Source organism: Paramacrobiotus metropolitanus, unplaced genomic scaffold, assembly GCF_019649055.1.
Source record: "Paramacrobiotus metropolitanus isolate TYO unplaced genomic scaffold, Prichtersi_v1.0 Parri_scaffold0000290, whole genome shotgun sequence".
In the NCBI taxonomy this organism is placed as follows: domain Eukaryota; kingdom Metazoa; phylum Tardigrada; class Eutardigrada; order Parachela; family Macrobiotidae; genus Paramacrobiotus; species Paramacrobiotus metropolitanus.
In genome coordinates, this window is record NW_026570510.1 from 52,135 (window position 1) to 66,356 (window position 14,222).

At 41.9% G+C, this 14,222-nt stretch overlaps 3 protein-coding genes across 9 annotated transcripts; all 3 read right to left on the reverse strand.

Moving 5' to 3' along the window:
- Window positions 1-13,995, reverse strand: LOC129601866 (uncharacterized). 7 transcript variants are annotated; one of them, XM_055500779.1, is made up of 10 exons: window positions 13,669-13,995; window positions 13,345-13,502; window positions 13,193-13,275; window positions 12,753-12,812; window positions 12,429-12,610; window positions 2,294-2,625; window positions 1,353-2,223; window positions 1,018-1,295; window positions 840-956; window positions 1-770 (listed from the first exon to the last, which is right to left on the reverse strand). In XM_055500779.1, exons 6-10 carry the CDS (start codon window positions 2,508-2,510, stop codon window positions 457-459), a joined length of 1,797 nt encoding a protein of 598 aa, XP_055356754.1. In that variant the 5' UTR covers window positions 2,511-2,625; window positions 12,429-12,610; window positions 12,753-12,812; window positions 13,193-13,275; window positions 13,345-13,502; window positions 13,669-13,995; the 3' UTR covers window positions 1-456. The 7 variants fall into 7 exon arrangements, with proteins under 7 accessions (XP_055356754.1, XP_055356755.1, XP_055356756.1 ...); XM_055500780.1 differs by having other exon boundaries at window positions 13,345-13,512; XM_055500781.1 differs by having other exon boundaries at window positions 13,193-13,269; window positions 13,580-13,995.
- Window positions 3,093-5,311, reverse strand: LOC129601864 (uncharacterized). The gene is made up of 3 exons (XM_055500772.1): window positions 5,085-5,311; window positions 3,617-5,020; window positions 3,093-3,575 (listed from the first exon to the last, which is right to left on the reverse strand). Exons 2-3 carry the CDS (start codon window positions 4,769-4,771, stop codon window positions 3,093-3,095), a joined length of 1,638 nt encoding a protein of 545 aa, XP_055356747.1. The 5' UTR covers window positions 4,772-5,020; window positions 5,085-5,311.
- On the reverse strand, window positions 6,610-7,944 carry LOC129601865 (uncharacterized protein F54H12.2-like). The gene has a single exon (XM_055500774.1). It carries the CDS (start codon window positions 7,942-7,944, stop codon window positions 6,610-6,612), a length of 1,335 nt encoding a protein of 444 aa, XP_055356749.1.
- Window positions 13,996-14,222: the final 227 nt, after the last annotated feature.

A 14,222-nucleotide genomic window follows, 5' to 3' on the forward strand; every position in this document is an offset into this window, starting at 1 on the left:
GGGAGCTGGACTTTCTAGTTACAATTCCCGGTTGCACTTTATAACTACAGCTCCCAACTCCCACACATGAGTCATCACAACTGTACACTGTATATATTTCATACGTGTATGAAACACGCTACATATGCAATACTAACATCCGCACACAATTCGATGATATTATCATTAGACAAAATTTTAATTTTTGGTTGTATTATATAATCGGTTGTCTGGATTGTGTTTTCACTTTAAAGTAAGTATTAAAGGCACGAAATCATAATAAATCACCATACATAAGCTAGAAAATATACTATCAAAATGGCACGCCTAGTGTGTAAAAAGAACTTTTGCGAAGCAGTTATGGGAACATGCATTGTTCTAATGTTAATTTTAATAATATTGCTCGAGGCCTTTTTCGGAGTAAGTCATAATATGAAAACCAGTATCAACAACTGTTCAGCACTGACAGTTGAAGATTTAATCAACGGAAACGTCACCCCATGGTCGAGTGTTAAATTCCGTGTCGACAATTCGACGCTTTGAATATGTAAGTCGAAACCGTTTATTTATTTCTTTTGCGGAAACCTCCAATTTACGCTTATTCCGCGTAATGTTAAACGGATAGTTCACGGTTACATCATTTGGCTGGTCTTGCGGTGCCAGGCTTTCTAATAGCATTTCCTTCAGGCTTTCGAGGTTCAACTGTTTCCTGGCTTTCCTTGTTAAGGTAAAGCCCTTGACCTTTATCGTTTCATTGCCAGTGTTGGTGCGGTACGCGTAGCTTTTAGGCCCTGAAAAGAATGAAGTATAAATACTTATAAGCTGCACCGTAAAACAGCTTAACGTAGATCCGAATGTACCGAGTGCAACAAATTCGTTGATGTGCTCATTAGGCTCCAAGGACGATGACAAATCTCCTAAACATGTCCCCACTGGCGGATCAGGCAAGTCATCAGTGTGAATATAAAAGATACTGTCTGCAAAGTGCACAGATAGAATGACAATACGAAAGACAGTTTCTTGAAATTCAGTACTTGCCAGTATCATGATATAACAAGCGGTCTCCAACCATTTCCATAAACTTCAGCAAGTGCAACCGCGCATATGCTGTTGTGAATGCCGCAATGACAACATTTGTCTTTTTGCTTGTTGGGATGTAATCTTTTTTAGAACGGTATTGAACAGCCATAACTTCATCAGTCACCAAGTCGAATCCGGCAACCTCGTATTTATTGGAAAACAAATAATCATGGAAAATCTCTTTCTTTTCAACAAATGCGGTGTTGGATCTGTCCTCCTGCTGGCCGAACTTACCCCTGTAAAAAGACTCAGAATTAAAACTGCATGTTGCCAATCGAATTAATACTCTTTACCAAAAACTATTCAGCATAAGTTTGGACAACGCTCTTAGCCCATCGTTCTTCGCAATGTTGTTTTTATCCAATAAAATATTTTCTTTAATAAGAAACTCTTCAATATATCTGTCTTTGTCTTCCTCTGTTCGACAGTTCGGTGGATAGCCTGATGCCTCTGTTTTAAGCTTCAAAAATAGATCTATGTATTCTCTGAATAAATATTGCATCTGCTCTGGATAATGCCAAACAGAGTAAATCTTTTCAATGCGGTAGCCAGCTTCTATCGCGCGGTGAATTTCTGGTGTACACCACGTTCCTTCCAAAGCCCTGTCATCATCTTCATGGCAGCACGGTGTGTTCACGCGCTCCTGTACGCATTTGGCACATAACGGAAATGTAAGCTTGTCGGTTCTGTACGGCAGTACAGGGAGAAATAATGACGGTGGTGGAATGATACGGCATTTCATCACTCCGAATATGCTTTCCACAGGCGGGAAGTCCTTTGTGATGATGACAGGAGCTCCCACTGGATAAGGCAGATTTTTATTGATGTAGGGGTACTCACTAATAACGTCGAGGGAATAGATTTTTTCGCCTGGCGCACATTTGTGGTACAGTTTGATAGCGTTTGTTCGGCCACCGGTGAATGCATCTCGTGGGTGCATAGGCTCTTCAATGTTTGCTAACTCGATGACTTGTTTGAATTCCATGTCTGCTGCTAGGCGCGCATCGTATTCGTGCTCCCAGATTGAAACAAGAGCGTAACCCATAGCTTTTATTGCGTCAAGGCGTGAGTCAGTTGCTTTGTTGATTTCTTCCATGGGGCGATTAAGAAATGGATGCAGTGTACTTTTTGTCGTGCAGTCGCTGCAACCGTGCCACATACACCCTTAAAAGAACAAACACAATTATATCAAAACTTTCTGTATTTGCTAAAATTCGTTGTTCATCTAATTTACCTAGAAACTCATAAACGGTTTTATTCCTTGGGTCAAAACCATCTACTGTCCAAGGGCCGATTCGAACCTCGCGCTGGAGTTGTATATCGTTGTCCATTTCAATCCATCGGAGCCAACGATCTCCTTTGGCAGAAGATTTTTTACCTTGTCCAGGGGGACCAATCAGCGCAATTTGGTTTTTCTTTAACATCCGCGCTCTCCAAAAATAATTACACATTCCAGGGGTGGTAAGGCCTGAAGCAAATGGACACAATCCATTCGTCACTTGTTGGAAGAGCGTTCGAAACTTCTCACATGCTTGTTGGAGAACAAGAACATCTTGCGAGCAATATCTATAACAGAGCTAAATAAATACGGCGGCCAGAGTAAATGACATATTTTACCTACCCAATAAAGTGAGCATTAAAGTCAAATTGATTGTTGTGACGGCGTCGCTCTTTACGGAACCACTTTATAAAACGTTTACGCTCTTTCTTTTCATGAGCTGGTAACCGTAATCGTGTCGATCTGGCCATGGAAGAATTTTGTTCCAATTTTCTGGCTGATTAAGTTTGTGAGGAAAGTCTCCTTTGGTTTCTTGCAAACCGAATGCTTTGGCAAAATTTTTGAGCGATGACGGCACATAATTCATAGAGTCACGGAATTTTATTTTAAGTTTTGAAATATCCATCTGCACAACCTTGCTCCCGTTAAAGATCAATGGGTGTGGAATGATTCCGTTCTTAATTAGATAGTTTAGCAGAAAATACCCGTCAAATCCCTAAAAAGTAAGTTTTTGTCAACAAAAGCTTATGATTGCTTATGAAGTTTTGACATTGTTTACCTTCAAGTTGTGTGCAATAAAGGTGTACCCACGAAAGCGTTCGCTAAAGATGAATTCCCCCAAAGCACTTGAAATATCACCGCTAATATTTCCATCTTCCGGAAGGACAAATTTCTCGTCTTTTGTTGCTATGACCGCTAAATTCACTTTGAAATCACCTGCCTCATCTTGAAACGTTTCAAGATCAAAGTACGCTAGCTTATCGTTTAGGTGTTTAGCCTTTTCTTTGTCTGTGAGCTCAATGGGTTGCATGTAGCAGACATGATTATCTTCGGGCATGAAGAACAATGAGCACGTTGGGCAAAAGACTTCACCACACCGATGTTGTTGGTCATCTATATCCAGTTCAATATCATCGTTTTCATTGTCGCTATCCTTGTCGCCGTCATCGTAAAGCGGATAATTTTGTGGCAAGTCGTAATTGGTCTTCATTCGACGATTCACCATGGAAACAAACGACTTACATAATTCACAAATAAAGAACTTTGCGCAGATTGGACTGCTTCCGGACTTATGCGTGTAAAGCACTCTTGCCCATGGAAATCGCGATTACAGTCAGGACAGTGGATGTTCTGAAGCTTGTCCATAGGGCAGGTTACAGATAAACACTGATGACACTTGAACTCACATCTGTGGTTCTGCCTTTTGTTGTAGCCCTTCATACAGCGGTAGCAATAATACTGTTGTTCAAAATACGCGGGCAGGGATGTTAGCACGTCAAAATGATGATCATGATGCAGCAGCATGATCCGTTTTTCACAGTACGCGCCGCAGTACACAATTGAGTTTCCATGGTCCACCGAGACTACAATAAATTGATAATTTGGTAAAACGATTTCAAATCGAGGAATATCCTCCACACTGAATTCTCTATCTGGCAATTCCGCAGCCTGCAGCAACTCCTTGGTCTTTTCGGTCTGCAACTTCTTCGTTCGGTAAAGCTTTGTATACATTGTTTTATCGCCATCTGCATGCGCCTTAGCGACCACAATAGCTCGCGCCATACACAAGCAGTCCGTGTTGCGGATTTGTGTAATGCATCGTTTCTTGTCCAGTATTTGCCGTAACAGCTTTGAAACGTTTTTTCTGCACGACCCAGTTGGAATATCCGTATGCTGCACAGACAATTCAAAAGATTCATCCAATAAAAACGCCTGATTTGAATTCAAGATTCTCCGGATCGTTGTCATCCATCTTTCAACACTCAGCTGATCACGTTGGATAGGTGGCATCCAAATTGGGTATTGCAGTGCGTTTTGATACAAGCGAATTCTAACCAAATTGTGGGCTGGAATTGCCGAAAGCACGGTGTCCAGAATGTCTTTCAATAAAAGAGTTATGGTTTTAATCGCGTATTTAAATGACAAATTATCCAGACCGTGTATCACACATTTATAGGTTTCAAACGACACTGAAAATTTTTGTGAATATTTAGCCCCCGTTTTTTCCAACTCATAATAATCTTTAATATCATACAAATCCGGATCAAGTTCTTCTAGGTTCTGTACTGGCACATCGATCGGAGCCGGAGGTATAAAATAATTGTGATCGAGAAGCGCATAATTATGATTGAAAAGAGCACTATCAGCAAAGTTAGTTTCAGCACTGGTGCCGGGGTCAAACAATTCTGCGGATAAGTCAGGGGTTTGCGCCATGATGAAAGCAAAATATGGCCAAAGAAAGTTGCTAGCGACAAAGATGCCACTTTATATAACTGATTTGGACGAGAACAAAATTCCAGTACAGCATTTTGTAACGGGTACGGTTAGTTAGGCAGGTTACACTGACTCATGCACTAGAAATTCTTGGCATGCTAATATCCGCGTGAGTACTTTCTTCACTGCAATCGGTATCGGTGGGAAATACAGCACCACAGCGGATGCAACGTCTGTTACCTCGGTCATCTGCAATAACATAGAGCTTGTTAAAATTTTTTTTTTAAAAGCGCGGAAACATTTCATTGCATACCCCAGTAAGCATTCTGATCTGATCTTGAGTTGCGGCAGCGTCGTTGCCGTCGAACGTGAACTTTTACTTCTGGAATCGGCATACGGCAAAGCAGGCATTTCGTACGACTTTTTAAATGGTGGTCCAGCATCCAGTTAGAGTAAGCTTGAGCTTTATTAGGACTGTAACACTTGTCCTTGCTTAGATCGGCAAAACGCGGACAGCCCAGTGTATCAAGATTAATGACATCAGATTTAATCAGCTTTTGAAGAATAAGACACTTTTGCATAGAAAACGACATCGGCAGGATCGTCAACGTAGCGAAGATAATTTTTAAACGCTCGTTCGATTTGGTGTTCTAACTCTGAGAAAGCTTTATCGAACACAGCATCAATATCCGAAGAACAAACGCCATATTTATTCACAATGTAATTGCTTGGCGCTAACGCAAATGTGGTATAATAAAGGCAATAAAATTCGACCGAGCTTATTGCAAGTGACGTAATAATTGGCTTCCCGTTAAGCGCATACCACTTAATGTCTACAACAATATGGTAAACCATTTTTGGACCTAATGCTTTAGAAATCGTTAATTTCCGCTGGCGTAATGAGATGAAAAAGCTGTTGCATCTGAAAATTGTCCACTGACTGGGGTATTTTATGTGCATCAAAACGGATGCAGCGCAACGTCACGCTGGACCGCAAAATATTTTGGTGCACAACAAATTATTTTTAATCACATACAAACAGAACGTGAAAAATCTGGCGTTGATGACGTGACTTTATTGCGTTATCTGGCGGAAAACAGACTGAATAAGCAAAGAGTTATCACGGACAACAGTTTTTAAATTAAAATAATAATTAACATAAGCACAAACCATTCGATCATTCGAAGCTTTGCTATTGGTAAATAAATGAATAAGAGAAGTAAATGACTCGCCGGAGCATCGTTTTAGAATAAAAAAGCAGCAATACTGTCCGCATACGGTACTCCACTCCATTTGTAAACGATGCGCTTGTGAAATAACCATGCCCGCGTTCTTGCAAAAAGTTTCAATGTAGTGGCCGTAATAATGCGGTTCATGACCGTAAGAGTCAAAATATTCCAGCTGTCCTGGTATAGCCTGGTAGAACGCCAGCCAATGCGAGCCAGGTTTCGCAGCTTCGTCAGTATTGACAACGCATGCCCATGGTAGCTTGGCTGGCAGCGACGATGGTAGCATATCCGGCAGCGAATACACCAATAAAAGCGTCTCTCGTCACGGTATTTGAACGTAGCACGTGATCAATCTCAGCAGTGTCCATTGTAGTGCCGATCTGCATTCAAAATAAAATTTGAATTTTCTTTTAAACTTTGTCCTGTAAACAACGGGCGACCGAGAGCGCGAAGCGCTCCGGTCGCCCATTGTTTACCACATCCGTCACGATTCTCTTCAGCGTCAAAAGGGGCCGACGGCGCGCCAACCCCCCACTTGCGACCCTGAAGCTTACCGCTCAGGCAACAACACGACAATGTTTTAGGCTGTCAAACGCTTACGTTACGTTTTTAAGCCGTAAAATCCGCAATGAGCTGGCGATGTGAGTTGACTTCAATTATATTATCCCACACCATCATCGTAATGGCCATAATTGGTTCAGTTAATTGGGCGGCGAACTGCAGGCGGATTGATAGATTTCCTTGGCGTACGGTGCTCATCGGTCCCCGGCCTGTCCGTGAAGGTGTCAGATCGAATCCCCAAATAGCAAATCCTTCCGCAAATGCTTTACGGTCGAAAGGCAGCGCCCCGTCCGGTGCGTGCAAGCGGCCAAGCGTCTCCAAAAGACCGTCATATGATTGCAAATAATCACCCGTGGCGAAATTTGGTCGGTAGGCTTGTGCGGGATACGACTGTCCGTCGACTTCGACACTTATATAGTTGAGATTGAAATGTTCAAAGTTAAACGGATTACCTCGGCGCAGCCCGTGAAAACTCGAGCTTTTTACAAATCCCACAAAAACACATTTGGGTACTGCTCCAATATGTAAATTAGCCAGCACTGTGCTCTGAATCATACCAATATCATTAACACGCATACACACTCGCTCAATAGGGTATTTCACAGTCTTTGTCGATAATTGGGCAGTAAGCGCAGACAAATATGCCGGATTAGGCACAAAGCGTTTGACGTACAGCCGCGGATTGCGAATGTATGCTTTAAAAGTATCCACTGGAAGATTGGCGTATGAACGCAGGTAGAATTCCGGCTTATTCAAAATGAGGCGCACATGTAGCGGTACACCGGTGATCAAATTTTTTCCCTGCTGGAAAATGTCCGTACATAATTTGGCGCTGAATGGGACGTACTCGTTGGTCACAAACATGGCTTTCCGCGTTACTTCTCCAGCGTTATTGGCATGATCTTCTAGGTACCCGGGAGTGTCTATATAAAATCCAGCACTTGTTGCCTGGCTTTTGAGGGCAGCCGGTGTGTACCCCAACAAATTTTCCAAATACGCTCGGTAGGCATATAATGGGGTGGAATTAGTTATCAGGCGGTTGGCCATTGTTACCTCTACCGAGCTGAATATAGAATGCGCTATTAGGTTCACTGGTGCAACCAGATCCGTGTTTTCAATATGCGTAGCCGCACCAAGTCCTGCAATTTGCTTTTTGATTGCAATATCCATTTCTAGCGTAATTTCCGTTAGCACTAGCAGCGCCGACGTTGAAGGGGGAATGTGAAAAGAAATTTCTCCAGAACTAATTTCTTCTGTTTGCCCTGATGTTGGTAGAATGCGTTCTTCTTCTGTCCGCACAAAATCCGCTAGAGTGGCCGGAACGGAGAATAAATCCGACTCGACCTGCATAGCTGGCACGCTTCCTTCCAAAATAAAAGCCATTTTAAAATGCGTCCTCAAATTCTCTTGGGGGAATCCGTTTAAGCCGTTTAAGTCGGAAGGAAGGTTTCTTTATCTTTTTTGTCCTCTTGTGCTGCTGCTTGAGCCGTTTGATGCCTCCTTGCTGTTGAGGTTGCGCAGTTAACGCTTCCGAAATTTTCTCTCCTACCTTCTTGGATGTTTCACTAAGAACTGTTGTCGCTGCGTCGCGTAAGTGGGGCTTTGCTGCTTCCATTGCTGCTCTGGCATGTGGTGCCGCTGCTTTAATAACCGGGGCAGCAAAATGCGCTAATTTACTAAACATTGCGCGCAGAAAATTAGGTAGCATAAATCCGCTGCCATTTTGCATTAAACTCCCGCGATAGCGTGTCATGACGGCTCCATAGCCGTGCTGGCTACTAGCGCCCGTGGCGGCCCCCGCAAATAAATCCAGATAGAACGATGGTGACGGCTCAAAGAGGATTACGGGCATTTTTTAGCGATAGTAATACTGAATGGGGCGGAAATGCAGCTTTACCATTGACTTTCCAGTCTGAAAAATTGCCGCTTCTCCGAGATCAGTTGCAATGTTGATATCAATAGTGTCCAGTCGATCGTATAAAACAGGTAAATAATGTGGATCCTCAAACCTTTCCGAAACAATTTCGAAGCGAGGAACACTTGCTTTAATGGGGAAAGCGCGCAAAAGCTGCATAGTTTCATCGCCCACAATATTGTAGTCGCACTTGTTGCAGTAGACAAAAATTGATTGGTTCCCAATGTGCATATTCACGGGCTTATCTGCTGTCATTGTTATAGACGTCTCCAACAACTGCAACTCTGCCAAGGCTTTCAGCTGGTCGGACAGTGTTGTAGCTGCGGAAGCAAAATTCGTTTTTTCCATCAAAAATTTTCATATTGTTCAGACTGTGCAGCAGAAAATCGTCGTTCTTTAAATCCAAGCATACGGGATAGATGCAAAGATGAGGGAGGAAAATCCAGAAAAACACGTACGCTGGGAAATTTCACTTTGAGCTTGGGCTCGGTTGCTACTAATTCTAATTGAAAAGCCTGTTCTTCCGCTGTAGAATCGCGAAATGGCTTTAACCGTGGTACGTTATTGTTGATAAAATTAATGATGTCACTTTTCTCATAGATCCCTGCAGGTACCGTAATTGTGTCCCGGTCCATAGCGAAAACACCGTTGCTATCCATAGAAGTAATTTGGTCAACGTGCAACGTTTGGGAACTGGGTAAATTGTACATTGAATTAGGATACTGTATTTCCACCAATGCCATTTCCCATTGTCCCGGTAGGGATATCACGCTCTTTAACTTTGTGGTCCATTCAGCTGCATTATTCTTTGGGAACTGTTGCATACAGGCATCAGATGGAAGCGTGACATAAAAGCTATTATGAGCCATTTCTGACACGACTGAGTTCGGCTTCGTAATATTTCCCGCGAATTAAATCCCCGTCTTCATCCAGTAAAACGTAGAGGGGCTCGGGCTGTTGTGGTAATACTTGTTGTATCTTGTAAATTTCCTCCTTAAATGTTGACTCATATCCTTTTTCAAAAAGTGTTTTGTCGATGGCTACTCGTACTGTGTCACCTACGCTGTACTTTGGCTTTTTCTGCTTTCCCAATAATAATTCTGCATATAGTCGATTGAATATTTGCAGAGAATTGGACTGGCTAACCTCATTAGGCGTGACTTTATGCGAAGAATGAATTGCGTTGTTGTAACTGTTTACCAAATCTCCCAGAACGTCCCAGTACACTTTAGACTGTCGGTGTCGAAATAATTTCCATATTCGTTTCTTGAGATTGCGTATGCCATTTTCAGCTAAGGATGCTTTGATTGCTTTATTTTCAGAAGAGAACAAAAAACCTTTTGGGCTGTCAAAAAACTCTTAACATCCTTATTGTAAAATTCAAGACCTTTGTCCGTTTGCAATTTAATGGGAGCTCCGAGTTCTGCAAACACCTTTTCCAACCCAAGTTTTACTTCTAGACCGCTTTTATTCTTTAGTAGTTGACAGCTCACTTTCTTGCTGAAGACGTCGATCACAAACAATATCCAACGGTATCCTTTGTTCTGCTTCGCATATTTTGACATGTCTGCCAGATCGGCTTGATATTGCTCCGCTAGGTTTGAGACAACTACGGGGTTTCTTTTGAACCTTTTGCGTCGAGATTTGTGGACTGTATATGGATCCAGATGCTCCAGCTGTTCCCGCGTTTGTTGATAGTTTGGTGCTTGTGGAAAGTGGCTGCGAAACTTTTGAATCCCTGTTAAGCTGCCCGGGTGCTGAGGGTTCAGATACGCTTGTCGTAGCAGTAGATTGGCCATCGTATTCGTCGTCGCTACTGCTTGATCCATCGCAACAGCTAGATGTGCAGTTCCATGTCATACCTTCACCCAAAGACAAAGAAAAGGGAACGCATCCACCACTCATTTGTTATTAATAGTCATCCAGTTGAACTGGGATTTGGTTCTTGAACCGATGGGACCTTCGATTTGTAAAGTGTTTTCATCAAATACTTCTCGCTTTGCACGCTTGCGTTTTGCCGGGGGTGCAGGTGGAATAGGAGGGAAAGCATCTAACATACGATCAGGCATATTAGGGGGTACCCACGGCTTCTTTAATAGTTGTGCTGGAATGGGGGGCACAGATGCTGGAGGCGGAATAACCATTTGGTCAGGGCCAAACGCCGACTCTTTCAGCGCCAAAAAGCGAGCCAAGTTTCTTGATAACAGTTCCGCTTTCTCCCATTCGCTTAGCGTATTCCGTGAAATTATATCTCTCATCAAATCGTCCAGTTTTACAATATCCACAACTTCAGTAGGCTGCTGTTGTAATTGGACATCCGTTACAATACGACCAACCGTGTCACTTGCAAGTCTTTTCATTTCGCTCGCGGGAACAATATAATGCACTTCCGGTTTCATTTCAGTAAGGCAGTTCCCAAAACAGCTGCCAATACAGGTAGAACCGCAGGTAAGAATCCTCCGCGCTGTAATAAAATTTCCTCTTGCTTCGTAAAGGATATTTTTTGAGGGCAATCAGCTTTAATGGTCGACGCCAACGCTGACACACCTTTAGCTGATCGGTGGTAAGAGGCACTGAATTCTTTACCAAATTCAAACAAATTTCTTCAAAACAGCGAAGTTGTCGTTTCGAAATATTTTCCAAAAGAAAACGACGCTGCTTAGGTTTCAGCGATCGCAGGGTAAGGAGAAACGGTGCAAAGTCTTTTAAAATCTGATCACACATTCTTGGGCAAGTTTGTCGTTTGTGGATTGATGTAAATTTTTGTCAACTCTCCCGGTAATACTGCTGAACGAATCCTTAAATAGGCAGGTGTGTCCGGTTTCATATCCAAAATGAGAGGTTGAAATGGTTCCTGGCCGATTTCCTCGTAAGCTCCGCTGAGATGTTTTAAACCAGTCTGCCTTTCTAGAATCTTGATTTGGTTCACATCACGATTATTTTTGAACAGAATAAGATATTGTGCATTAAGATGCACGTCTCGCATAGCAGACCCTTGTTTATATAGGTTATTGAATAATAAAAATACACAAAGCCGTTTATGGTGTACTTTTTGAGTGAAGAGTTTAGATAAATGCTCATTTTTCACCAAACCACTTGCCACGTCATCCAGTATCAACAAAATATTTTGTTTACCATCAAAATAATTTTCATCCTCCACAATTTGTTGAATATTTTTTGTCAGTTCAATCCCAGGGACTTTGCGCTGAAGCATTTCGTAGGCTGGCTGCATTTCTCCGTACACCAAAATAATTCTTCCAAATGGTTGGTCAAATAATTTATCGCGCTCCATAATTAATTTTGACACATACGTCGTTTTCCCCGAAGTCGTTGGCCCCACAACAAGGACTGAAGCGGGTAGTCGGAATCTCAAATCAGCTGTCGTGCGCGGATACCTATTTAAGGAATCCATTTCCAAAGGGCGGAGCTATTGCTAGCGTACCGATAACAGAATGGAGACTTCAAAGCGGAGGGTTGTCTTGGATATTGATTGGTTTATCGCTGGCTCCCAACGGCTTATAAAACAGCTGGCATTTTGTGATTGCCCAACTGGTGTTAGCAGGTGCTACGCATTCACCATTCCATCCGACTTTAATCATTACCGCGTTGAATTTAGGAGCCAATCGCGTCACTCACACGGACTTGTCTGGCATAATCGTGGAGATTATTTATACTTAGACATCGCTAGTGCCATTCAGGATATGCTGGAGCTTATTGGTGAACGACCTGCGCGTTTGACGTTTTTTGCCAAAGGATTGGAAAAGCAAAAGATTTTGGAAAATTATTTGCCTGAAGTGTTTAATCTTGAAGACATTGGGTGCCCGAAGTTTAAGGAGCTTACTTCATTACCACAAACAACGCTTTCAAAAGCGGAGACATTCGCAAATTGGCTGAATGGCGAAAATAACTAACGTTGTTGCAACTGCTGACCTTGGCTGCGCAATTGACTTACCCAGCTTATCCGAACGCGCTCCGCTTTCACATTATGCACCACATAAATTTTCCGGGCTTCTTCTCCGTTCCATTCGTCCTTACAAATCGCACTGCCAAGTGTACCGCAACGGCAAGATCACAGTTAATGGTGCAAAGTCCATCAGTGATGCTCTCGCGTTATTGGATCACTATTACCGGAAACTGCAAAAATATGGCTATCAAAAAGCCTCGTTAAAGAATCCACGAATCGTTAACATTGTCGCCACTTTTAATTTTGGGAAATTTCTTAGTTTAGAGAAACTGTACAACTCAATAAGAGCAAAAGCTGATGCCATGTTTGAACCTGAAATATTTCCGGCCATGCGAGTCCGGCTTCAAGGTTGTACGGCAATGATTTTCCATTCTGGAAAAATTAATTTATTAGGTGCAAAAGATGCTATTACTCTTCAAACTGCTGAAAACGAATTGCGCTTGTTATTAGGAAACTAAATGCAGCAATAAATAAAATTACAAAAAACCTATCGCTGCATATTTCTATTACCTGGCATTAAAAAGCAGTAGTGCTTAAGTTAGTAAGAAATGTAAAGAACGTTTATCCTTAAAAGTACATGGTACATACTACATAAACAGTGCAATACTGTACAGTACATTAATCATTAATTATGATAATTAGGGTTCATTACGAAATGTATTTTTTGTTATAAAAGCATTGAGCTAATATACAAGCATATAATAATAATTTCTGTAATGTAAAAACTGCGAAATCAGCAAATTACACCATACCGTTGACAAGGTGGAAAAATTCTTTGAGAGGTTCAGGCCAACTTTTTCCACTCGAGCCCTCGTTGCATGTAGCACCCCTGAAACTATGTACACATAAAACATATACCATGTGTTACAACACAATATGAACTAAAAACATTTGCTTCACTTACTTCGGGTACAAGAAATTCATAAATTCTGCAATTAGCGGAGTAATCGTTAACAGAAATGTGGCTTTGGCTCCAGTGGAAAAAAATTTGCAGCGACCCTGGCGGACTTTTTCCAGTTGATCTGCACGCACGCATAAGCATGCACGCAGTAGACCATCAGACTGCAAATAACTGTCAAAATTGATTACACAGTACAGTCATAGTGTACAGTAATAAAGAAAATAATATGTCATCGTACCTGTTAGTTTTCATGATTATATATGTATAAATAAATTGAGAATAGAGCAGCTAGTAATATCCGCTGAAAAGCAATTATATTTCACTTACTGTACGTTGAAAGGCTTTAACGAGCCAGATGCGTTGAAGTGCTCCTCCATAGTGTAAAAGAATGTAAACAACTTGTTGAATCAAGCAGCGAAAGTGAACCAGTATAAATGTGCAGTGTACAGTAGTATCTATACAGTACATTGGGCTCATGTCGTGCACAATCCAGACAAGCAATTAAACTACACGGTAAGTTGACAAATAATTATGTTTATTATAAATACACATCATTACTACAAGTGTTTTAAATAATAAGAGACGCGCATAGTGTGTATCACCATCGCTGACGAGCCAGCTGCGCTAATGTGCTAGTGCCGCTCCATGCGGTAAAAGAATGTAAACAACTTGTGTGTGTGTGTGAATATCAGTAAGTGAGTAAATTAGGTAGTGTACTTCTATACAGTATACATATGCAGTAATCATATGCTGCAGTTGTGCTGAATCATATGCTGCAGTTGGGAGCTGCAAGTACAAAGTACAACCGGGAATTGTAACTAGAAAGTCCAGCTCCCAACTCCAGTTTTTGACGTAACCGACGCCATCTTGTGTTTATATAA